At 45.7% G+C, this 26,558-nt stretch overlaps 1 protein-coding gene across 3 annotated transcripts; it reads left to right on the top strand.

Moving 5' to 3' along the window:
- The first annotated feature begins 9,398 nt into the window (after nt 1-9,398).
- Nucleotides 9,399-25,831, top strand: LOC141074135 (uncharacterized). 3 transcript variants are annotated; one of them, XM_073561664.1, is made up of 4 exons: nt 9,399-9,668; nt 15,188-15,294; nt 16,043-16,190; nt 22,504-25,831. In XM_073561664.1, exons 3-4 carry the CDS (start codon nt 16,166-16,168, stop codon nt 24,543-24,545), a joined length of 2,067 nt encoding a protein of 688 aa, XP_073417765.1. In that variant the 5' UTR covers nt 9,399-9,668; nt 15,188-15,294; nt 16,043-16,165; the 3' UTR covers nt 24,546-25,831. The 3 variants fall into 3 exon arrangements, with proteins under 3 accessions (XP_073417765.1, XP_073417767.1, XP_073417766.1); XM_073561666.1 differs by lacking the exon at nt 16,043-16,190 and having other exon boundaries at nt 9,400-9,668; XM_073561665.1 differs by lacking the exons at nt 9,399-9,668; nt 15,188-15,294; nt 16,043-16,190 and adding an exon at nt 16,655-16,777.
- Nucleotides 25,832-26,558: the final 727 nt, after the last annotated feature.

Here is a 26,558-nt window from a genome sequence, read left to right as displayed (position 1 = left end):
TCATTATAGTGGTGTAGTGATGATGCTCTGCAGGGGTCATTATAGGACTGTAGTGATGATGCTCTGCAGGGGTCATTATAGGACTGTAGTGATGATGCTCTGCAGGGGTCATTATAGGGGTGTAGTGACGATGCTCTGCAGGGGTCATTACAGGACTGTAGTGATGATGCTCTGCAGGGGTCATTATAGGGGTGTAGTGGTGATGATCTGCAGGGGTCATTATAGGACTGTAGTGACGATGCTCTGCAGGGGTTATTATTGGGGTGTAGTGGCGATGCTATGCAGGGGTCATTATAGGACTGTAGTAATGATGCTCTGCAGGGGTCATTACAGGACTGTAGTGATGATGCTCTGCAGGGGTCATTATAGGACAGTAGTAATGATGCTCTGCAGGGGTCATTACAGGACTGTAGTAATGATGCTCTGCAGGGGTCATTACAGGACTGTAGTGATGATGCTCTGCAGGGGTCATTATAGGACTGTAGTGATGATGATCTGCAGGGGTCATTATAGGGGTGTAGTGATGATGCTCTGCAGGGGTCATTATAGGACTGTAGTGACGATGCTCTGCAGGGGTCATTATAGGGGTGTAGTGATGATGCTCTGCAGGGGTCATTATTGGGGTGTAGTGACGATGCTCTGCAGGGGTCATTATAGGACTGTAGTGATGATGTTCTGCAGGGGTCATTAGAGGACTGTAGTGACGATGCTCTGCAGGGGTCAATATAGGACTGTAGTAATGATGCTCTGCAGAGGTCATTATAGGACTGTAGTGATGATGCTCTGCAGGGGTCATTATAGGACTGTAGTGACGATGCTCTGCAGGGGTCATTATAGGACTGTAGTAATGATGCTCTGCAGGGGTCATTATAGGACTGTAGTGATGATGCTCTGCAGGGGTCATTATAGGACTGTAGTGATGATGCTCTGCAGGGGTCATTATAGGACTGTAGTGACAATGCTCTGCAGGGGTCATTATAGGGGTGTAGTGATGATGCTCTGCAGGGGTCATTATTGGGGTGTAGTGACGATGCTCTGCAGGGGTCATTATAGGGGTGTAGTGATGATGCTCTGCAGGGGTCATTATTTGGGTGTAATGATGATGCTCTGCAGGGGTCATTATAGGACTGTAGTGATGATGCTCTGCAGGGGTCATTATAGGACTGTAGTGATGATGATCTTCAGTGGTCATTATAGGACTGTAGTGATGATGCTCTGCAGGGGTCATTATAGGACTGTAGTGACGATGCTCTGCAGGGGTCATTATAGGGGTGTAGTGATGATGATCTGCAGGGGTCATTATAGGGGTGTAGTGATGATGCTCTGCAGGGGTCAATATAGGGGTGTAGTGATGATGCTCTGCAGTGGTCATTATAGGGGTGTAGTGACGATGCTCTGCAGGGGTCATTATAGGGGTGCAGTGAGGATGCTCTGCAGGGGTCATTATAGGGGTGTAGTGACGATGCTCTGCAGGGGTCATTATAGGGGTGTAGTGACGATGCTCTGCAGGGGTCATTATAGGACTGTAGTGACAATGCTCTGCAGGGGTCATTATAGGACTGTAGTAATGATGCTCTGTAGGGGTCATTATAGGACTGTAGTGATGATGCTCTGCAGGGGTCATTATAGGACTGTAGTGACGATGCTCTGCAGGGATCATTATAGGACTGTAGTAATGATGCTCTGCAGGGGTCATTACAGGACTGTAGTGATGATGCTCTGCAGGGGTCATTATAGGACTGTAGTGACGATGCTCTGCAGGGGTCATTATAGGGGTGTAGTGACGATGCTCTGCAGGGGTCATTATAGGACTGTAGTGACGAAGATCTGCAGGGGTCATTATAGGGGTGTAGCGATGCTCTGCAGGTGTCATTATAGGACTGTAGTGATGATGATCTGCAGGGGTCATTATAGGGGTGTAGTGATGATGCTCTGCAGGGGTCATTATAGGACTGTAGTGACGATGCTCTGCAGGGGTCATTATAGGGGTGTAGTGACGATGCTCTGCAGGGGTCATTATATGGGTGTAGTGATGATGCTCTGCAGGGGTCATTATTGGGGTGTAGTGACGATGCTCTGCAGGGGTTATTATTGGGGTGTAGTGATGATGCTCTGCAGGGGTCATTATAGGACTGTAGTGATGATGCTCTGCAGGGGTTATTATTGGGGTGTAGTGGCGATGCTCTGCAGGGGTCATTATAGGACTGTAGTAATGATGCTCTGCAGGGGTCATTACAGGACTGTAGTGATGATGCTCTGCAGGGGTCATTATAGGACTGTAGTAATGATGCTCTGCAGGGGTCATTACAGGACTGTAGTAATGATGCTCTGCAGGGGTCATTACAGGACTGTAGTGATGATGCTCTGCAGGGGTCATTATAGGACTGTAGTGATGATGATCTGCAGGGGTCATTATAGGGGTGTAGTGATGATGCTCTGCAGGGGTCATTATAGGACTGTAGTGACGATGCTCTGCAGGGGTCATTATAGGGGTGTAGTGATGATGCTCTGCAGGGGTCATTATTGGGGTGTAGTGACGATGCTCTGCAGGGGTCATTATAGGACTGTAGTGATGATGCTCTGCAGGGGTCATTATAGGACTGTAGTGACGATGCTCTGCAGGGGTCAATATAGGACTGTAGTAATGATGCTCTGCAGGGGTCATTATAGGACTGTAGTGATGATGCTCTGCAGGGGTCATTATAGGACTGTAGTGACGATGCTCTGCAGGGGTCATTATAGGACTGTAGTAATGATGCTCTGCAGGGGTCATTACAGGACTGTAGTGATGATGCTCTGCAGGGGTCATTATAGGACTGTAGTGACGATGCTCTGCAGGGGTCATTATAAGGGTGTAGTGATGCTCTGCAGGGGTCATTATAGGACTGTAGTGATGATGATCTGCAGGGGTCATTATAGGGTTGTAGTGATGATGCTCTGCAGGGGTCATTATAGGACTGTAGTGACGATGCTCTGCAGGGGTCATTATAGGGGTGTAGTGATGCTCTGCAGGGGTCATTATAGGACTGTAGTGACGATGCTCTGCAGGGGTCATTATAGGGGTGTAGTGATGATGCTCTGCAGGGGTCATTATTGGGGTGTAATGATGATGCTCTGCAGGGGTCATTATAGGACTGTAGTGATGATGCTCTGCAGGGGTCATTATAGGACTGTAGTGATGATGATCTGCAGTGGTCATTATAGGACTGTAGTGATGATGCTCTGCAGGGGTCATTATAGGACTGTAGTGATGATGCTCTGCAGGGGTCATTATAGGGGTGTAGTGATGATGCTCTGCAGGGGTCATTATTGGGGTGTAGTGACGATGCTCTGCAGGGGTCATTATAGGACTGTAGTGATGATGCTCTGCAGGGGTCATTATAGGACTGTAGTGATGATGCTCTGCAGGGGTCATTATAGGGGTGTAGTGATGATGCTCTGCAGGGGTCATTATAGGACTGTAGTGATGATGCTCTGCAGGGGTCATTATAGGACTGTAGTGATGATGCTCTGCAGGGGTCATTATAGGGGTGTAGTGACGATGCTCTGCAGGGGTCATTATAGGACTGTAGTGATGATGCTCTGCAGGGGTCATTATAGGGGTGTAGTTGTGATGATCTGCAGGGGTCATTATAGGACTGTAGTGACGATGCTCTGCAGGGGTTATTATTGGGGTGTAGTGGCGATGCTCTGCAGGGGTCATTATAGGACTGTAGTAATGATGCCCTGCAGGGGTCATTACAGGACTGTAGTGATGATGCTCTGCAGGGGTCATTATAGGACTGTAGTAATGATGCTCTGCAGGGGTCATTACAGGACTGTAGTAATGATGCTCTGCAGGGGTCATTACAGGACTGTAGTGATGATGCTCTGCAGGGGTCATTATAGGACTGTAGTGATGATGATCTGCAGGGGTCATTATAGGGGTGTAGTGATGATGCTCTGCAGGGGTCATTATAGGACTGTAGTGACGATGCTCTGCAGGGGTCATTATAGGGGTGTAGTGATGATGCTCTGCAGGGGTCATTATTGGGGTGTAGTGACGATGCTCTGCAGGGGTCATTATAGGACTGTAGTGATGATGCTCTGCAGGGGTCATTATAGGACTGTAGTGACGATGCTCTGCAGGGGTCAATATAGGACTGTAGTAATGATGCTCTGCAGGGGTCATTATAGGACTGTAGTGATGATGCTCTGCAGGGGTCATTATAGGACTGTAGTGACGATGCTCTGCAGGGGTCATTATAGGACTGTAGTAATGATGCTCTGCAGGGGTCATTATAGGACTGTAGTGATGATGATCTGCAGGGGTCATTATAGGGGTGTAGTGATGATGCTCTGCAGGGGTCATTATAGGACTGTAGTGACAATGCTCTGCAGGGGTCATTATAGGGGTGTAGTGATGATGCTCTGCAGGGGTCATTATTGGGGTGTAGTGACGATGCTCTGCAGGGGTCATTATAGGGGTGTAGTGATGATGCTCTGCAGGGGTCATTATTGGGGTGTAATGATGATGCTCTGCAGGGGTCATTATAGGACTGTAGTGATGATGCTCTGCAGGGGTCATTACAGGACTGTAGTGATGATGATCTGCAGTGGTCATTATAGGACTGTAGTGATGATGCTCTGCAGGGGTCATTATAGGACTGTAGTGATGATGCTCTGCAGTGGTCATTATAGGACTGTAGTGACGATGCTCTGCAGGGGTCATTATAGGACTGTAGTAATGATGCTCTGCAGGGGTCATTACAGGACTGTAGTGATGATGCTCTGCAGGGGTCATTATAGGACTGTAGTGACGATGCTCTGCAGGGGTCATTATAGGACTGCAGTAATGATGCTCTGCAGGGGTCATTACAGGACTGTAGTGATGATGCTCTGCAGGGGTCATTATAGGACTGTAGTAATGATGCTCTGCAGGGGTTATTATAGGACTGTAGTGATGATGCTCTGCAGGGGTCATTATAGGACTGTAGTGACGATGCTCTGCAGGGGTCATTATAGGACTGTAGTAATGATGCTCTGCAGGGGTCATTACAGGACTGTAGTGATGATGCTCTGCAGGGGTCATTATAGGACTGTAGTGACGATGCTCTGCAGGGGTCATTATAGGGGTGTAGTGATGCTCTGCAGGGGTCATTATAGGACTGTAGTGATAATGATCTGCAGGGGTCATTATAGGGGTGTAGTGATGATGCTCTGCAGGGGTCATTATAGGACTGTAGTGACAATGCTCTGCAGGGGTCATTATAGGGGTGTAGTGATGATGCTCTGCAGGGGTCATTATAGGGGTGTAGTGATGATGCTCTGCAGGGGTCATTATTGGGGTGTAGTGATGATGCTCTGCAGGGGTCATTATAGGACTGTAGTGATGATGCTCTGCGGGGGTCATTATAGGGGTGTAGTGATGATGCTCTGCAGGGGTCATTATAGGACTGTAGTGATGATGCTCTGCAGGGGTCATTATAGGACTGTAGTGATGATGCTCTGCAGTGGTCATTATAGGGGTGTAGTGGTGATGATCTGCAGGGGTCATTATAGGACTGTAGTGATGATGCTCTGCAGGGGTCATTATAGGACTGTAGTGATGATGCTCTGCAGGGGTCATTATAGGGGTGTAGTGGTGATGATCTGCAGGGGTCATTATAGGACTGTAGTGGTGATGCTCTGCTGGGGTCATTATAGGGTGTAGTGATGATGCTCTGCAGGGGTCATTATAGGACTGTAGTGATGATGCTCTGCAGGGGTCATTATTGGGGTGTAATGATGATGCTCTGCAGGGGTCATTATAGGACTGTAGTGATGATGCTCTGCAGGGGTCATTATAGGACTGTAGTGATGATGATCTTCAGTGGTCATTATAGGACTGTAGTGATGATGCTCTGCAGGGGTCATTATAGGACTGTAGTGATGATGCTCTGCAGGGGTCATTATAGGGGTGTAGTGATGATGCTCTGCAGGGGTCATTATTGGGGTGTAATGATGATGCTCTGCAGGGGTCATTATAGGACTGTAGTGATGATGCTCTGCAGGGGTCTTTATAGGACTGTAGTGACGATGCTCTGCAGGGGTCATTATAGGACTGTAGTAATGATGCTCTGCAGGGGTCATTACAGGACTGTAGTGATGATGCTCTGCAGGGGTCATTATAGGACTGTAGTGACGATGCTCTGCAGGGGTCATTATAGGACTGTAGTAATGATGCTCTGCAGGGGTCATTACAGGACTGTAGTGACGATGCTCTGCAGGGGTCATTATAGGACTGTAGTAATGATGCTCTGCAGGGGTCATTATAGGACTGTAGTGATGATGCTCTGCAGGGGTCATTATAGGACTGTAGTGACGATGCTCTGCAGGGGTCATTATAGGACTGTAGTAATGATGCTCTGCAGGGGTCATTACAGGACTGTAGTGATGATGCTCTGCAGGTGTCATTATAGGACTGTAGTGACGATGCTCTGCAGGGGTTATTATAGGGGTGTAGTGATGCTCTGCAGGGGTCATTATAGGACTGTAGTGATGATGATCTGCAGGGGTCATTATAGGGGTGTAGTGATGATGCTCTGCAGGGGTCATTATAGGACTGTAGTGACAATGCTCTGCAGGGGTCATTATAGGGGTGTAGTGATGATGCTCTGCAGGGGTCATTATAGGACTGTAGTGATGATGATCTGCAGGGGTCATTATAGGGGTGTAGTGATGATGCTCTGCAGGGGTCATTATAGGACTGTAGTGACAATGCTCTGCAGGGGTCATTATAGGGGTGTAGTGATGATGCTCTGCAGGGGTCATTATAGGACTGTAGTGACAATGCTCTGCAGGGGTCATTATAGGGGTGTAGTGATGATGCTCTGCAGGGGTCATTATAGGACTGTAGTGATGATGATCTGCAGGGGTCATTATAGGGGTGTAGTGATGATGCTCTGCAGGGGTCATTATAGGACTGTAGTGACAATGCTCTGCAGGGGTCATTATAGGGGTGTAGTGATGATGCTCTGCAGGGGTCATTATAGGACTGTAGTGATGATGCTCTGCAGGGGTCATTATAGGACTGTAGTGACGATGCTCTGCAGGGGTCATTATAGGGGTGTAGTGATGATGCTCTGCAGGGGTCATTATTGGGGTGTAGTGACGATGCTCTGCAGGGGTCATTATAGGACTGTAGTGATGATGCTCTGCAGGGGTCATTATAGGACTGTAGTGACGATGCTCTGCAGGGGTCATTATAGGACTGTAGTGGTGATGCTCTGCAGGGGTCATTATAGGGGTGTAGTGATGATGCTCTGCAGGGGTCATTATAGGACTGTAGTGATGATGCTCTGCAGGGGTCATTATAGGGGTGTAGTGATGCTCTGCAGGGGTCATTATAGGACTGTAATGATGATGCTCTGCAGTGGTAATTATAGGACTGTAGTGGTGATGCTCTGCAGGGGTCATTATAGGACTGTAGTGATGATGCTCTGCAGGGGTCATTATAGGGGTGTAGTGATGCTCTGCAGGGGTCATTATAGGACTGTAATGATGATGCTCTGCAGTGGTAATTATAGGACTGTAGTGGTGATGCTCTGCAGGGGTCATTATAGGACTGTAGTGATGATGCTCTGCAGGGGTCATTATAGGGGTGTAGTGGTGATGCTCTGCAGGGGTCATTATAGGACTGTAGTGATGATGCTCTGCAGGGGTCATTATAGGGGTGTAGTGATGCTCTGCAGGGGTCATTATAGGGGTGTAATGATGATGCTCTGCAGGGGTCATTATAGGACTGTAGTGATGATGATCTGCAGGGGTCATTATAGGGGTGTAGTGGTGATGCTCTGCAGGGGTCATTATAGGACTGTAGTGATGATGCTCTGCAGGGGTCATTATAGGGGTGTAGTGATGATGCTCTGCAGGGGTCATTATAGGACTGTAGTGATGATGCTCTGCAGGGGTCATTATAGGACTGTAGTGATGATGCTCTGCAGGGGTCATTATAGGGGTGTAGTGGTGATGATCTGCAGGGGTCATTATAGGGGTGTAGTGATGATGTTCTGCAGGGGTCATTATAGGACTGTAGTGATGATGCTCTGCAGGGGTCATTATAGGGGTGTAGTGGTGATGATCTGCAGGGGTCATTATAGGGGTGTAGTGATGATGTTCTGCAGGGGTCATTATAGGACTGTAGTGATGATGCTCTGCATGGGTCATTATAGGACTGTAGTGATGATGCTCTGCAGGGGTCATTATAGGACTGTAGTGATGATGCTCTGCAGGGGTCATTATAGGACTGTAGTGATGATGCTCTGCAGGGGTCATTATAGGGGTGTAGTGGTGATGATCTGCAGGGGTCATTATAGGACTGTAGTGATGATGCTCTGCAGGGGTCATTATAGGACTGTAGTGGTGATGCTCTGCAGGGGTCATTATAGGGGTGTAGTGATGATGTTCTGCAGGGGTCATTATAGGACTGTAGTGATGATGCTCTGCAGGGGTCATTATAGGACTGTAGTGGTGATGCTCTGCAGGGGTCATTATAGGACTGTAGTGATGATGCTCTGCAGGGGTCATTATAGGACTGTAGTGATGATGTTCTGCAGGGGTCATTATAGGACTGTAGTGGTGATGCTCTGCAGAGGTCATTATAGGGGTGTAGTGGTGATGCTCTGCAGGGGTCATTATAGGACTGTAGTGATGATGCTCTGCAGAGGTCATTATAGGGGTGTAGTGGTGATGCTCTGCAGGGGTCATTATAGGACTGTAGTGGTGATGCTCTGCAGGGGTCATTATAGGACTGTAGTGATGATGTTCTGCAGGGGTCATTATAGGACTGTAGTGGTGATGCTCTGCAGAGGTCATTATAGGGGTGTAGTGGTGATGCTCTGCAGGGGTCATTATAGGACTGTAGTGGTGATGCTCTGCAGAGGTCATTATAGGGGTGTAGTGGTGATGCTCTGCAGGGGTCATTATAGGACTGTAGTGGTGATGCTCTGCAGGGGTCATTATAGGACTGTAGTGATGATGCTCTGCAGGGGTCATTATAGGACTGTAGTGATGATGCTCTGCAGGGGTCATTATAGGACTGTAGTGGTGATGCTCTGCAGGGGTCATTATAGGGGTGTAGTGATGATGCTCTGCAGGGGTCATTATAGGGGTGTAGTGGTGATGATCTGCAGGGGTCATTATAGGGGTGTAGTGGTGATGATCTGCAGGGTCCTCCCAGTAGGGGGTCGGTTCTGACACTGTGACGATGCTCTGCAGATGTGGAGGTGACGGTTGTATGGATGGGTGCAGGGCGCTGTGTGACCTGCAGGGGGCAGGGCAGGCTCCGTGTGGACAGCGGGCAGGCAGGGGCAGTGTGGACACATCTCCACGTCCCGCGGGCAGGAGGAGGCTCCACAGGTGTCCGACACGCGGGGAGACAGAGGACACAGCCACCCTGACCCCCGGGACACCAGAAGACGCAGACTTACCGCACAGCCGGGAGCTGCGGCAGAGGAGAGCGCAGGGCAGGAGTCAGAAAGTTGTAGGGAAGAGGCTGCAGATTGTGCCGGTGACAGTGAGGATGAGGAGGAATGGCGCAGGAGGGAGAGCGGACGGGAGTGCAGAGGAGTGACTCATCCTGACTCACACACCGGGGGCAGGAGACGCAGTGCTGCCGGACTCACCGGAGTAATGTAGTGACTGAGCAGGTGTATATGTGCCCTCACCCCTGTGTATAACATAGTGACTGAGCAGGTGTATATGTGCCCTCACCCCTGTGTATAACATAGTGACTGAGCAGGTGTATATGTGCCCTCACCCCTGTGTATAACATAGTGACTGAGCAGGTGTATATGTGCCCTCACCCCTGTGTATAACATAGTGACTGAGCAGGTGTATATGTGCCCTCACCCCTGTGTATAACATAGTGACTGAGCAGGTGTATATGTGCCCTCACCCTGTGTATATCATAGTGACTGAGCAGGTGTATATGTGCCCTCACCCTGTGTATAACATAGTGACTGAGCAGGTGTATATGTGCCCTCACCCCTGTGTATAACATAGTGACTGAGCAGGTGTATATGTGCCCTCACCCCTGTGTATAACATAGTGACTGAGCAGGTGTATATGTGCCCTCACCCCTGTGTATAACATAGTGACTGAGCAGGTGTATATGTGCCCTCACCCCTGTGTATAACATAGTGACTGAGTAGGTGTATATGTGCCCTCACCCTGTGTATAACATAGTGACTGAGCAGGTGTATATGTGCCCTCACCCCTGTGTATAACATAGTGACTGAGCAGGTGTATATGTGCCCTCACCCCTGTGTATAACATAGTGACTGAGCAGGTGTATATGTGCCCTCACCCTGTGTATAACATAGTGACTGAGCAGGTGTATATGTGCCCTCACCCCTGTGTATAACATAGTGACTGAGCAGGTGTATATGTGCCCTCACCCCTGTGTATAACATAGTGACTGAGCAGGTGTATATGTGCCCTCACCCCTGTGTATAACATAGTGACTGAGCAGGTGTATATGTGCCCTCACCCCTGTGTATAACATAGTGACTGAGCAGGTGTATATGTGCCCTCACCCTGTGTATATCATAGTGACTGAGCAGGTGTATATGTGCCCTCACCCTGTGTATAACATAGTGACTGAGCAGGTGTATATGTGCCCTCACCCCTGTGTATAACATAGTGACTGAGCAGGTGTATATGTGCCCTCACCCCTGTGTATAACATAGTGACTGAGCAGGTGTATATGTGCCCTCACCCTGTGTATAACATAGTGACTGAGCAGGTGTATATGTGCCCTCACCCTGTGTATAACATAGTGACTGAGCAGGTGTATATGTGCCCTCACCCCTATGTATAACATAGTGACTGAGCAGGTGTATATGTGCCCTCACCCCTATGTATAACATAGTGACTGAGCCGGTGTATATGTGACCTCAACCTGTGCAAAACATAGTGACTGAGCAGGTGTATATGTGCCCTCACCCCTGTGTATAACATAGTGACTGAGCAGGTGTATATGTGCCCTCACCCTGTGTATAACATAGTGACTGAGCAGGTGTATATGTGCCCTCACCCCTGTGTATAACATAGTGACTGAGCAGGTGTATATGTGCCCTCACCCCTGTGTATAACATAGTGACTGAGCAGGTGTATATGTGCCCCCACCCTGTGCATAACATAGTGACTGAGCAGGTGTATATGTGCCCTCACACCTGTGCATAACATAGTGACTGAGCAGGTGTATATGTGCCCTCACCCCTATGTATAACATAGTGACTGAGCAGGTGTATATGTGCCCTCACCCCTGTGTATAACATAGTGACTGAGCAGGTGTATATGTGCCCTTACACCTGTGTATAACATAGTGACTGAGCAGGTGTATATGTGCCCTCACCCTGTGTATAACATAGTGACTGAGCAGGTGTATATGTGCCCTTACACCTGTGTATAACATATTGACTGAGCAGGTGTATATGTGCTCTCACCCTGTGTATAACATAGTGACTGAGCAGGTGTATATATGCTCTCACCCTGTGTATAACATAGTGACTGAGCAGGTGTATATGTGCTCTCACCCTTGTGTATAACATAGTGACTGAGCAGGTGTATATGTGCCCTCACCCTGTGTATAACATAGTGACTGAGCAGGTGTATATGTGCCCTCACCCTGTGTATAACATAGTGACTGAGCAGGTGTATATGTGCCCTCACCCCTGTGTATAACATAGTGACTGAGCAGGTGTATATGTGCCCTCACCCTGTGTATAACATAGTGACTGAGCAGGTGTATATGTGCCCTCACCCTGTGTATAACACAGTGACTGAGCAGGTGTATATGTGCCCTCACCCCTATGTATAACATAGTGACTGAGCAGGTGTATATGTGCCCTCACCCCTGTGTATAACATTGTGACTGAGCAGGTGTATATGTGCCCTCACCCCTGTGTATAACATAGTGACTGAGCAGGTGTATATGTGCCCTCACCCTGTGTATAACACAGTGACTGAGCAGGTGTATATGTGCCCTCACCCTGTGTATAACATAGTGACTGAGCAGGTGTATATGTGCCCTCACCCCTGTGTATAACATAGTGACTGAGCAGGTGTATATGTGCCCTCACCCCTGTGTATAACATAGTGACTGAGCAGGTGTATATGTGCCCTCACCCTGTGTATAACATAGTGACTGAGCAGGTGTATATGTGCCCTCACCCTGTGTATAACACTGTGACTGAGCAGGTGTATATGTGCCCTCACCCCTATGTATAACATAGTGACTGAGCAGGTGTATATGTGCCCTCACCCCTGTGTATAACATTGTGACTGAGCAGGTGTATATGTGCCCTCACCCCTGTGTATAACATAGTGACTGAGCAGGTGTATATGTGCCCTCACCCTGTGTATAACATAGTGACTGAGCAGGTGTATATGTGCCCTCAACCTGTGTATAACATAGTGACTGAGCAGGTGTATATGTGCCCTCACCCTGTGTATAACATAGTGACTGAGCAGGTGTATATGTGCCCTCACCCCTGTGTATAACATAGTGACTGAGCAGGTGTATATGTGCCCTCACCCTGTGTATAACATAGTGACTGAGCAGGGCACATATACCCTCACCCTGTGTATAACACAGTGACTGAGCAGGTGTATATGTGCCCTCACCCCTATGTATAACATAGTGACTGAGCAGGTGTATATGTGCCCTCACCCCTGTGTATAACATAGTGACTGAGCAGGTGTATATGTGCCCTCACCCCTGTGTATAACATAGTGACTGAGCAGGTGTATATGTGCCCTCACCCTGTGTATAACATAGTGACTGAGCAGGTGTATATGTGCCCTCAACCTGTGTATAACATAGTGACTGAGCAGGTGTATATGTGCCCTCACTCCTGTGTATAACATAGTGACTGAGTAGGTGTATATGTGCCCTCACCCCTGTGTATAACATAGTGACTGAGCAGGTGTATATGTGCCCTTACCATGTACCTGACATAGTGACTGAACAGGTGTATATGTGCCCTCACCCCTGTGTATAACATAGTGACTGAGCAGGTGTATATGTGCCCTTACCATGTACCTGACATAGTGACTGAACAGGTGTATATGTGCCCTCACCCCTGTGTATAACATAGTGACTGATCAGGTGTATATGTGCCCTTACCATGTACCTGACATAGTGACTGAGTAGGTGTATATGTGCCCTCACCCCTGTGTATAACATAGTGACTGAGCAGGTGTATATGTGCCCTTACCATGTACCTGACATAGTGACTGAACAGGTGTATATGTGCCCTCACCCCTGTGTATAACATAGTGACTGAGTAGGTGTATATGTGCCCTCACCCCTGTGTATAACATAGTGACTGAGCAGGTGTATATGTGCCCTCACCCTGTGTATAACATAGTGACTGAGCAGGTGTATATGTGCCCTCACCCCTGTGTATAACATAGTGACTGAGTAGGTGTATATGTGCCCTCACCCCTGTGTATAACATAGTGACTGAGCAGGTGTATATGTGCCCTCACCCTGTGTATAACATAGTGACTGAGCAGGTGTATATGTGCCCTCACCCCTGTGTATAACATAGTGACTGAGTAGGTGTATATGTGCCCTCACCCCTGTCTATAACATAGTGACTGAGCAGGTGTATATGTGCCCTCACCCTGTGTATAACATAGTGACTGAGCAGGTGTATATGTGCCCTCACCCCTGTGTATAACATAGTGACTGAGTAGGTGTATATGTGCCCTCACCCCTGTGTATAACATAGTGACTGAGCAGGTGTATATGTGCCCTCACCCTGTGTATAACATAGTGACTGAGCAGGTGTATATGTGCCCTCACCCTGTGTATAACATAGTGACTGAGCAGGTGTATATGTGCCCTCACCCTGTGTATAACATAGTGACTGAGCAGGTGTATATGTGCCCTCACCCCTGTGTATAACATAGTGACTGAGTAGGTGTATATGTGCCCTCACCCCTGTGTATAACATAGTGACTGAGCAGGTGTATATGTCCCCTTACCCTGTGTATAACATAGTGACTGAGCAGGTGTATATGTGCCCTCACCCTGTGTATAACATAGTGACTGAGCAGGTGTATATGTGCCCTCACCCTGTGTATAACATAGTGACTGTGCAGGTGTATATGTGCCCTCACCCTGGGTATAACATAGTGACTGTGCAGGTGTATATGTGCCCTCACCCCTGTGTATAACATAGTGACTGTGCAGGTGTATATGTGCCCTCACCCTGTGTATAACAGCAATGAACGAGCAGGTGCCTATGTTCCCTCACTCCTGTGTATAACATAGTGACTGAGCAGGTGTATATGTGCCCTCACCCTGTGTATAACATAGTGACTGAGCAGGTGTATATGTGCCCTCACCCTGTGTATAACATAGTGACTGAGCAGGTGTATATGTGCCCTCACCCTGTGTATAACATAGTGACTGAGCAGGTGTATATGTGCCCTCACCCTGTGTATAACATAGTGACTGTGCAGGTGTATATGTGCCCTCACCCTGTGTATAACATAGTGACTGTGCAGGTGTATATTTGCCCTCACCCCTGTGTATAACATAGTGACTGTGCAGGTGTATATGTGCCCTCACCCTGTGTATAACAGCAATAAACGAGCAGGTGCCTATGTTCCCTCACTCCTGTGTATAACATAGTGACTGAGCAGGTGTATATGTGCCCTCACCCTGTGTATAACATAGTGACTGTGCAGGTGTATATGTGCCCTCACCCCTGTGTATAACATAGTGACTGTGCAGGTGTATATGTGCCCTCACCCTGTGTATAACAGCAATGAACGAGCAGGTGCCTATGTTCCCTCACCCTGTGTATAACATAGTGACTGAGCAGGTGTATATGTGCCCTCACCCTGTGTATAACATAGTGACTGAGCAGGTGTATATGTGCCCTCACCCTGTGTATAACATAGTGACTGTGCAGGTGTATATGTGCCCTCACCCCTGTGTATAACATAGTGACTGTGCAGGTGTATATGTGCCCTCACCCTGTGTATAACAGCAATGAACGAGCAGGTGCCTATGTTCCATCACTCCTGGCTGTTGCACACTGGAGACAGACGCAATGCTGACGTTAGAGCTTCATTGTTTCATGGCAATGAGGGAGAAAGAGATCAGTGATTCATGTACATCTGTATATATATGTGTGTGTGATTACAGGTTACAGCCGTCACTGCAGCGCTGCACCGACCACCGCTCCACACAGATAATTATCTGCCCTACCTATCTATGAGAACGGGATGGGCCTGGGTCTGCCCTCAACCTATGTATGTATAATTATCTATCTATCTATCATCTATCTATCTATTATCTATCATCTATCTATTATCTATCGATCTATCTATCATCTATCTATTGATCTATTATCTGTCTATCATCTATCTGTTATCTATCGATCTATCTATTATCTATCTATTATCTATCTAGCTTCCGGTATCTATCTATCCCATATTTATCTATCATCTATCTATCATCTATTATCTATCTATTATCTATCTATCGATCTATCTATTATCTACCTATCATCTATCTATCTATCTATTATGTATCTATCTATCATCTTTCATCTTTCTATCTATCTATCTATCTATCTATCTATTATGTATCTATCTATCATCTTTCATCTTTCTATCTATCTATCTATCTATCTATTATGTATCTATCTATCATCTATCATCTTTCTATTATCCATCTATTATCTATCTATCTATTATCTATCTATTATCTATCTATCTGTTATCTATATATTGTCTATTATCTATATATTGTCTATTATCTATCTATCTATTATCTATCTATCTATTATCTATCTATCTATCTGTTATCTATATATTGTCTATTATCTATCTATCTATCTATCTGTCTGTCTATCTTCCTCTTGTCTATTCTCCCTCTGTCCGGTGTCTCGCCCTGGCTGCGCGGCTGGGGAGGGGGTCAGCAGACCTGTCGCGCTCTCCCTCTCCTCCGTCCTGCAGGACATTGATAATACTAATATTGGGGTCTGGACATTTTCAGGACGGAGATGATTACCTTGCGGAGACACTGCGGAGGAGATCATTTGTATGGCGGCTCGCCTGTCGTGTGTGCTCTGACGTAGGACTGACAGTCACACTACATGTTTGATGGCTTGTCTGTCGCATGTGGCTCTTACATAGGACTGCAGGTAAACATTTCACCGCATAAGCTGTTGCTCAGAGCGTTCACAAAAAAACCGAGCCATTCATGGTAGGAAGCTGAGGAGTTAAACGAGAAGTGACAGCCCGCGCCGCGTGTGTGTCCGAATCTATAGGGGAACGGATGTAATTGAAGCGAACGGCTACACGTCCATCTCCCATAGGTGTCTGGGTCTCCTCCAGCCAATCAGCTCCGTCCTGCAGCCTGGAGTAAATCTGGAAACGTTCATTCATGATTTTTTTTTTCCTTCTCTCATCGTTGACTCATTCATGTTTTCCTCTCTCATTCACCCCTCCTTCCCTTATCCATTCACTCGCCAGTCTGCCAGCCCCGCGCATGCCCCGTGCCGATCCCCCTCACCCCCGGCTAGGGTAGGATTCTTATGAATGAACATTGACGTCAGAGAGGGCAGAACCACTAGAGCTTGGGGTAGGGACACGTGACCAGGGGCTGGGTGAGTATTTAAAGCGGCCGCCGCTGTCCCCGGTGCTGAAACTGCACAGAGACAACACACCGAAGACTACAAAGAGACAGAGAGGGAGGGAGAGAGACCAAACAAGAGACTGCCGAGAACAAGTGAGACATAAATGAATGCATGAGGATGGCAGGGTGGATGGGGTGGGGGGCCGTATAGCATGTTGTGATGACGAAATCGTAAGCCACTGTATATGTGCGTAGGATACACAGAAGTATATATGCAGACAGCAACTAAGCGCGAAGCTAACCGGCAGCCGTACAGTCCTCCCCGGTGGCTCGGTGTAGATTTTTCCGTACGTCCCTGATAGGGGTGCTTCCTCTTTTCTAAAGTCAACTTTTCATCTGTTGCCCTAACTCTCCCACGTGGGTATTTTCCCCCCTTCTTGTTTATACCGCTAGCTTTACGTCAGTTAATCCTGCCGGGAATCAGTATGAGGTCTCGACTCCGCATCTCAGACTGTATAGACTAAACCTGCCCGGTGCCAACGGAGGCTTGCCGAAGAACTCTGATGGATAGCCGGCCATTAGAGGAGGGTTTTACATGCAGGGAAAAAAAAAAGATGATTTAGGAAATATTGTGCATGAAATATTTTTTTTTTTTTTTTTTTTTTTTAGGAATTTTTCTTTTAATGTTCGGCGATTTTTATTTGTGATCATCATCGAAAAGTAAATCAAACAGTTTGTTTTTGTTTTTTTGAATAGAAGTGACACAAAGTCTTTAATCAGAGCAGAGAGGCTTAAATGCAACTAATGAATGAGGGGGCCAATGACGCATGAACTGACACATCTCATTAGAGCGAGAACATTACCCCCTCGCCTCCTCCCCTGGCTCGTGAAATATTCACATACTGATGGATACCGGGCTAGTGCCGAGCTAGAAAAGTTCCCAGATTGTACGTCATATCAAGCGTGAAAATGTATCGGCCGGCCGTGACTTATGTCGATAAATGTAAAAAAAATGAGATGATTTTATGTGTCCATTGGAAGGGGAGATAAACGTCAGGTGTAGACTTTCTAATAGAGACTGATGGGATCGGAGATGAGAAAAGGTGATTAGATGGGACCAATAGGGAAAAAAGCAAAATGACGATGGCCACTAATAATCAAGAGAGAAGTAGAGGAAGACTGGAAATGGAATAGCAACAGGTAGAAAATAGCAACTCGGAAGGAGGCAGTAGGTAGAAACCTATCAACAATAGCATTGACGTAGGTTAGATAAGATGGACACTCCGGGAGGGGAAGGAAAATATGGGAAGAAAAAAAAAGGGACAGAGAACTTTTGGATAGTGTGAGATGAAGATGAATAATGTATGACAAAGAGTGCCGGAAGCGATAGGAGTCATGGACCAAGTGGAGAACATAGGATGAAAAGGGGGCAAAGAATTGGAGGTCAGTAAAGGGGGAAAAGAATTGGCGGGCAATAAAGGGGACAAAGAATTAGCAGGCAATAAAGGGGACAAATAATTGGCAGGCAATAAAGGGGCAAAGAAGGGGACAAAGAATTGGCGGGCATTAAAGGGGACAAAGTATTGGCAGGCAATAAAGGGGACAAATAATTGGCAGGCAATAAAGGGGGCAAAGAATTGATGGGCAATAAAGGGGACAAAGAATTAGCAGGCAATAAAGGGGACAAATAATTGGCAGGCAATAAAGGGGCAAAGAAGGGGACAAAGAATTGGCGGGCATTAAAGGGGACAAAGTATTGGCAGGCAATAAAGGGGACAAATAATTGGCAGGCAATAAAGGGGGCAAAGAATTGACGGGCAATAAAGGGGGCAAAGAATTGGCAGGCAATAAAGGGGCAAAGAATTGGCGGGCAATAAAGGGGGCAAAGAATTGGCAGACAATAAAGGGGGCAAAGAATTGGAGGGCAATACAGAATTTGAGTCTATAGTGGACCAAGAAGACCAGAGATAGAGGGTAGATCAAAGTTGACGATGGTCGTAGATGAAGAGCAAAAGATGAACGTAGCGTAGAACATGTGAAGATACACGACAAGACATAGACCAGGAGATGGGGGACATGGCAATGAGAGAGTTCGATACACTGTAAAATTACAATTGCGTAGAGGAATTCCTATACAAACCTGCGGATAGACTAAGGGGTTAAATAAAAAAAAGACATAACAGAGGGTGGTGAACGAGAATGGAAGAATGTGGAGAAGATGATGGAAAATGTAGGGATGGACCTAGCAGTGAGGAACTCGGAGAAAGAAGTAGCGTAGGAGAAAGGTTTGATAAATTATTGGGGGAAGGGAATAAAGCAAAACATATACCCTGAGAAATATAAGATAAATTTTGGGGACACCACTTGTGAAGCTTTTGGTGGTTCAGGCTGTTGACACAATATTGACATGTGCAGTTTTATGATGACTACGTCTGGCTGCAATCTGCTGCAGGCGGTGTATGCGGACATCTTCCACCCACACTAATAGACTCTAATGTTTTAGTAGTTAATTACATTCCTGTGCATGGACGGGAAGAGCAGTGATATCTGTACATGTAGCTGTAGATTTGGATATCTGTAGAATACAGAAAGAGCTGGAAATGCAGAACATAGACTGGACAATGATGGATAAAATAAGGATCCGAGAATGGTACGAGAGAGTAGGAATCAATATAGAACATGCAACTGAAGGTGAACACTGCGCGGAGAGAAAGAAGAGATCCCAGGAATAGATGAGATATGTGACAGATTTATCTGAAATACTAAAGAAGAAGTATGTAAGGATAGGGAGGTAGCGGTGGTGGCAACAAACGGAAGGCATGTCATGAGTTGCACACATACAAGTCAATATGGTGTTGGGATCAAAGATTGATGGCACCAACACAGCTGGGGGTGGAGAATACCGAGGTGGATGGAGGTGGAGAATACCGAGGTAGCGATAGCACAGGAGAATGTGGATGACATATAGCAACAGGGGAAAAGCGGACAAGTGAAAAATAACAAGACAGTGTAAAGGAGATGTAAAACAGGGAAATAACTAAGTGATGGAGAACACATAGAATGAGCAAGAGATGGAGAACACATACGTAGGATGGACCCTGGATGGAGAAGACGTAGTACAGATAGGAGATGGAGAAACGTGGAAGATAAGCAGAAGATGAAGTACACGTAAATAGGCAATGGATGGAGAATTCATAGGATGGGTAGGAGATGGAGGACACTCATGATGAGCTAGGGATGAAGAATGCATCAGATGGGTAGGAGATGAAGGACACCCAGGATGAGCAGGGGATGAAGAATTTATCGGGGATGGGTAGGATATGGACGACACCCAGGATGAGTTGGGGATGAAGAATGCATCAGATGGGTAGGTTTTGGGGAACATCTAGGATGCAGAATGCATGACAGGTAGAATGGGCAGGGGATGGAAAATGCAGGAGATGAAGAACACATAGGATGGGCACGAGATGAAAAACATGCATGATGGGCAAGGGATTAAAATTGCAGAATGGGCATAGGATAAAAAGCAAGAAGATAAGCAAGGAATATAGAACACAGATTGGCAGGAGATGGAGATCACATGGGCAAGAGAAGAGAGAGGCAGTATAAGGTGAGCACATAGGATGGCAAGATGATAGAGAATACCTACAAAGTTAGGATATGCAGAACACATTCAATGGTAGAAGATGTGGAAAACATAGGTGGACATGGGATAAACATATAGATAGAAAATGGAGTACATATAGGTAGGCTAGAGAGATATGTGTGTAGGCAGGATAAAGTGACCAGGCAGAAGAGCAGCAGAGGCTCAAGATGGAGAACACGTAAGATGAAAAGGAGATGAAGAACACAGATGAGCAAGAGATGGAGAGTATGTAGATATGTGGGGATATTGAGAAGACAGAAGGACATGATATAGAGAACATATAAAGGGGTAAGATATGGAGAACGTAGATAGGTAGAAGATGGAGAACATGTAATACAGGTAGAGGAGCAGAAGACAAGGAGAATATAGAGCAGATGTAAAGATAGAAGATGGAGCACAAAGATATGGAGGAGATACAGAGCACGTAGATTGGCAAGTGATGGGGAATACGTAGAAAGAGAAGAAGAAGGAAAAAAATGTTCAGGGGCAGGTGCTAAAGAACTTGTAGACAGGAAGGATACAGAGAGCACGTAGACGGAAGTGAGAGAGAAGATACACAGGTGGACCGGAAATGGACAACAAAGATAGAGATAAAGATAAGACAATCAACAAGTCATATAAAGTTACAATATGATAAACCAAAAGAAAAACTTGAAGATGACGTCATAAGACAGAACATAAAATATGTAGGTGGAAAATCTAAGACCAGACAAGGTATGAAGGGAAAGGCCACATGAGGTAAGGCGAGACAGGAGAAGACAACCACACAGCAACAAACGACTGATATACTGTATATAATGAGGAGAGTGTAGACGGTAGGTGAGACGTTGTCTATAAAAATCTAATCTTCATGCATTAGGTGTGACATCTTTATCATTCCAGAGAAGGTAGCTAGCTATCGTCAGCAAATAGTTAATCCTCCGCTGGTGATGGGTTTGAACGTGTTCCTTCCCCCTCCAGATATTTATTGAATGCAGCAGGGCATCCCCACTGAGAGTAGTAGGAGAGGGGGAATCCTTCGTTCCAAGAGGTGGGCAAGGATTCGATATTGGTGGTTGGGGAATGGGGGAAAACCTCCCACTCACACACATAATGATTCCTCCGCAGTGTCTGGTGCAGCATCCCCGCGTGTACAGAGGATGGGGGAAGGAAAGGGAGGAGCGCCGCCAGCATCTTTATCCAAGGTTCCTATAGAAACTGCACACGGTGCAGATAAATTGTCTTTAGGGTCAATAGATTAGCCCCCGATTTGCTCTATAATGGCGTATTTGTACAGAATGTAAGGCACAATCTGGAGCTAAAGAGGTTGATTCAGATCAACAGTTAAAAGGATTGGAAGAAAGGGAGGAGGCAGAGGTTCTTTCAGGGAATCCCAGATTGTCAGACAGCGCTCAGTCCGTGACACCGATCCAGAGGGATATTGTCTGAGAAGGTATCAGCCAGGCATACCAGAGCAATATATTCCAAAAGGGTTTCCCTAAATTCATAAAGATAAAAATAAAATGGAAAGAACGTGATCGGCTTGGAGAAAGCCACCTACACTACGAGCGAAAGAAACCTCTGATGTATAGTATAGGGCTAAATTGTATCCATGTATTGACCCCAGAGGGATAGCAAGAGGAAGAAAAATTGCCACTAGATATGAAACATAGGTCTAAGGTAAGCCCAAGTCTATTGCACGGTCAACGATAATCCTAATGTGAAGCTAGTAGAGAGAGGATGGTGTTAACGTACAGAGACCTGCAGTATTTCTTGAAGGGAGGGAGCCAGAGGGACCTGCAGAATTTTGTATCGGGAGGAGACACCTGCATGATTCTAGAAAGGGGGGTTTGGGAAAGACCTAAAGGATTTCCACAATGGAACTCCCTATTCTTTCCCCACCCCCGCACTCCCACTCTCTCCCATGCAGACACGTTCTGTCTCCTCCATCTTCTTCTGTCTGCTCCTCTCTAACTCTCCCTCCAAAGCCAGCATTGATGCTTCCAGGAAGAGGTTGATCTCGACAGTAAGCAAAAATGGTGTAATTCTGTGATGACTTCACTAACCAATAAACAATCTATCTCTTTTTCTCTCCCTCCTTTCCATCTTCCATGCCCATCTTTTTTTTTTGGTTTGCTTCCATCTCCGTTATTTGTCTGATTTAATTATTAATTATATTCATATTTGTGTCAATTATGTTGCCTTTCTTCTGATTAAACACATTGCCTACTTTGCCTTTCCTCTGTTCATACAGAAATGTTCCCCGCACCCCCCTTCCTTCTCATCCTGACCCTTACCCTAACACATGCCCTCCTCTTTCATGCCATTCCTGTGACAGAAGAACAGAGACACCAGACCACCCATCGAACATTGAACAGTGAGGTTGCACACCCTATAGAACTTGAGGACCATCAAGATGCCCAACCACCAGTTCAAAGCCAACATGTAAAAAGTGAAGCTACCCAAGAGAGATCAACCAGTGATATTCAGTCTCCATCCAGTTCTGATGATGAGGATGAGCTATTTAAGGACATTAGTCCCAAAGCACTAGCCGCTGTACTCCTAAAGGCACTAAACCCAGATGATGGAGAGTTATCTCCCTCTACTGTAGCCGAAAAAGTACCCCCTACTGGTCAAGAGCTTGTACAAGAAGAAACAAGTAAGGTGGATGAGGAACACCAGACCGAAAAAGTAAGGAGTCGAACAAGAAGCTCTGACAAAGAAGAAACAATTAAAGAAGATGACAAGATGGATGATGGAGGAGATATGGAAAGTGTAAAGTCATTGTTGCAGGAACTTGAAGCTTTTGAGCCTCCATCTAAAAAAGAACTGGATCCGCTGCAAGATAGCAGCCTCGAGAGGGAGGATCTGGAAAAGCTAAGAGAACTATTAGGGTTCGATGAACAAACAGAGGAGGAAAAAAGAAGCCCTCAAAATTCTGTTTCACACACTTCTCAACACTTGGACAAAGAACAAGAAGAGGAAGAGGATGAAAAACTTGCAAATGTTGCCCAAGACCTTCTACTCCAATACTTATTAAATGGAAGCGAAAATGATGATGAAGAAGCAGAGGAGGATGAAAAGGAGAATGAACAAGATGATCTAGTAGATGATTTTTTTGGTGGTCAACGACCATTGTTCGAAGACGAGGAAGAGGGAAACACCCAAAGTAAAAGGTCAAATGATGATGATATAGAAGAAGTAGATCCACAAACTATTGATAAATTAATCGAGCTTTCCAGTCGCTTACATCTGCCAGCTGATGATGTAGTTGATATAATTAATGATGTGGAAAAGAGGAAGAGGAGAAGGATGAAGAAAAAGAAAGCAAGAGATGATTTTCTGGGACGAAGGGAAAGAATAAGGAACCCCCCACAATCATGGCCAGATACTGCTTACTACCCCAGAAGAAAGCTTGACCAACAATCTAGTTGGAATAAAGTAGACACAAACTGGAAAAAGTCTTCTATACCATCCTGGAATAGGAACAGATTATCAGAGTCTACCTGGAAGAAGTTGTCAAACCCAATTTGGACTAAGCCTTCTAAATCCAACTGGAATAAGATTTCTGATCCAAGCTCGAACAGAGTATCAGAGCCAAGCTGGAATAAGGTATCTCAGCCAAGCTGGAATAAGGTATCGGAGCCAAGCTGGAATAAATTGTCAGAGCCAAGCTGGAATAAGGTATCCTCACCAAGCTGGAATAAAGTGTCAGAGCCAAACTGGAATAAGATGTCCCAGTCAAACTGGAATAAAGTGTCCCAGCCAAGCTGGAATAAAATATCTGAGCCGAGCTGGAATAAAGTGTCCGATCCAAGCTGGAATAAGGTCTCAGAGCCAAGTTGGAATGAGAATCCTAAGTCTGGCTGGAATAAGGTACCTGAGTCAAGTTGGAATGAAGTGTCAAAGCCAAGCTGGGATAAAGTATCTGAGCCAAGCTGGAAAGTATCAGAACCAAGCTGGAATAAGGTGTCAGAGACAAATTGGAATAAAGTTTCTGAGCCAAACTGGCTGCCAGATACAAAGTGGAACAAGATGCAGGAACCAAGCTGGAATAAGGCATCGCAGCCAAGATGGATGAAAGCTATGGATCCATACACACGTAGATATCGTGCACGTCCAGCCCCTTACACTAACTACATCCGGCCTAGAACCTTCCAGAACCCTCCTAGATACTATTATAAACCTCCTATCCCCCAGCCGAATGATTACTTTGACGATGACCAAGATAAGCAGGAGGAAATGGAGAACTATATTGAAAGGATCCTGCTGAACCATCCTGAGGTGTTCCAGTGATATGATCCCAGACCTAATCCCAGTCAAATATAATTTAACAAATTTGACCCAGTAAGAAACTCCAGTCCAGTTCCATTATATACAGCTGAGAAAATAAATGGAAATACGAATCATTCACCTTCACTAATGTCAGTAGGATCCATTGAGGCCAACTTTAGTAAACTCAGCACACATCTAGCAAGCTCTCCATTTGAGTGCCTAAAAGTGTCAGTGTAATAACTGAATCCACAATCGCACCTTTGCTCTCCAGTATTGTTAGAAGACTATATATAACTAAAGATAACCCCACAAACTAGTTTACTAGTCCAATGCTCAACACGTTAACTTACGAGTATGCCTAAAGTCTGGTAGTATCCAAGCAGACTTTAGGATCTGGTTTTGGTTAGTTCCACAATCCCAAGTCAAAACGTGGATTTTCCCAGCCTTACAAATCCAGATTCAATAGAGTCTGTATTTCAACAAAAAAAAATTAACTATTGCACTATACAAAAGTTTCCTAATCTTGGAATTCATTAATATGTCCAAGAACAGGTAACACCAAGTCTTTAACCCTTAGGATGATCTAAAGGAGGCACATACATAAAATATAGAAGGTCTGTGATCTCCGCACAGTGAAAGCAGCTATCTTCAGGCACGTTCTGCCTCATGAACAACACATATTTCCATAAAAGAGATCAGTTATAAGGACTGTTTTGACAAATGGTGCTGTCCCAGGGGCTGAAATAAATTATCAACCTGTTGTCACACTCTACCCACCACCGCTCCTTACCGATAAGTTTAAGGAGTTGGCAGGTGATCCCATAGAATCAAAAGAATCCTATGTAAATATATCAAAACCTGGGATGATGGTTGAACCCATGATAGACCTGTCTCCACTGTCCGTAGGTGACAAAAATGCACTGAAAAGGTTCCGCTATCAACCTAAGGGTTAAACATTTATACCATAGAAATTGGGAGGTAAAATACATCTCTCGTTATTGAGCACAATATTTGTAGTCCCATTAACCCCACAATACAGAAAAAAAGTTAAAAAAAAAAAAAAAACTCGAACATATGGGGTACATTGGCCCTTCCCCCTCCGCTCCCGTCACAGTTCCCCCGTCTTCTCCTGGACTAACTCTGGTTGCATGCCTTCTCTCCTCTCCATCCAGTGTCTTGGCTGCTGTAGCCTGTTCTGTGATGCTGTTGGTGTTCCTTGCTAATAAACGAGCTTTCTCTCTGCTCCACTTTGTACATATCATATGAATACTTTTGCTAAGGAAATAAAGCTAACTATTTTATTATGAGTTATGGTTGTTATTTGGCCCATGCAAACGTTGTGGGCCTGGGGATGCAGAAAACATTTTGGGGTGGCCTCTAAATGCAAACGTTCCTGTGTTATTACGATAAGACGGAACTAATTGTTCCAACAAGAAATAATGAGAAATTGGACAAAAAAGTCTCCAGTTTGTGATTCAACCATATTACGTATCTGTAGTCTCCTCAACCTAATGTAGACAAGTCTATCAATGGAGTGATACTGACTTCCATGAACTGTGTTCTTCACCTTAAAGTCAATAGAGTTTTCTTAAGGACCCATATATTTAGACTCCATTGATTGTTGTGATTTGTATTCTTCAGACAGAAATCAATAGAATTCCCTTGAGAATCCATTTGTTTAAGACTCTGTTGACTTCTGTGATCCAGGCTTTTTTACACAGAAGTCAATAGAGTTGCCTTAAATTGACTTCTATGGATAGTCGATAAATAATTGATAGATCAGTATTCACCACATTTGTAATGGAAGGATTTGCATTTTTTTTAGACTCCGTTATCTTCAATGGAAAGACTTGGATTAGGGATTAAAACTTTTTAATTTTCAGTGTCTTTGCCCATAATTACCTATGAGTATGAATAACAATGGTACAAACAAAAGGGAGCAATAAGGTCCCAGTAACACGAAGACTAAAGGGTGCTAAGATCTGGCATCTTCTCTTGGCACAGTTATGCGGTTAGAATGAGCTACTTGGTTAT

The sequence above is a fragment of the Dendrobates tinctorius genome, unplaced genomic scaffold (genome assembly GCF_039654945.1).
Source record: "Dendrobates tinctorius isolate UK_male_01 unplaced genomic scaffold, ASM3965494v1 ptg000324l, whole genome shotgun sequence".
Classification (NCBI taxonomy): Eukaryota; Metazoa; Chordata; class Amphibia; order Anura; family Dendrobatidae; genus Dendrobates; species Dendrobates tinctorius.
The sequence above is the reverse complement of the archived record's forward strand: the minus strand, read 5'-3'. Positions and strand labels throughout refer to the sequence as shown.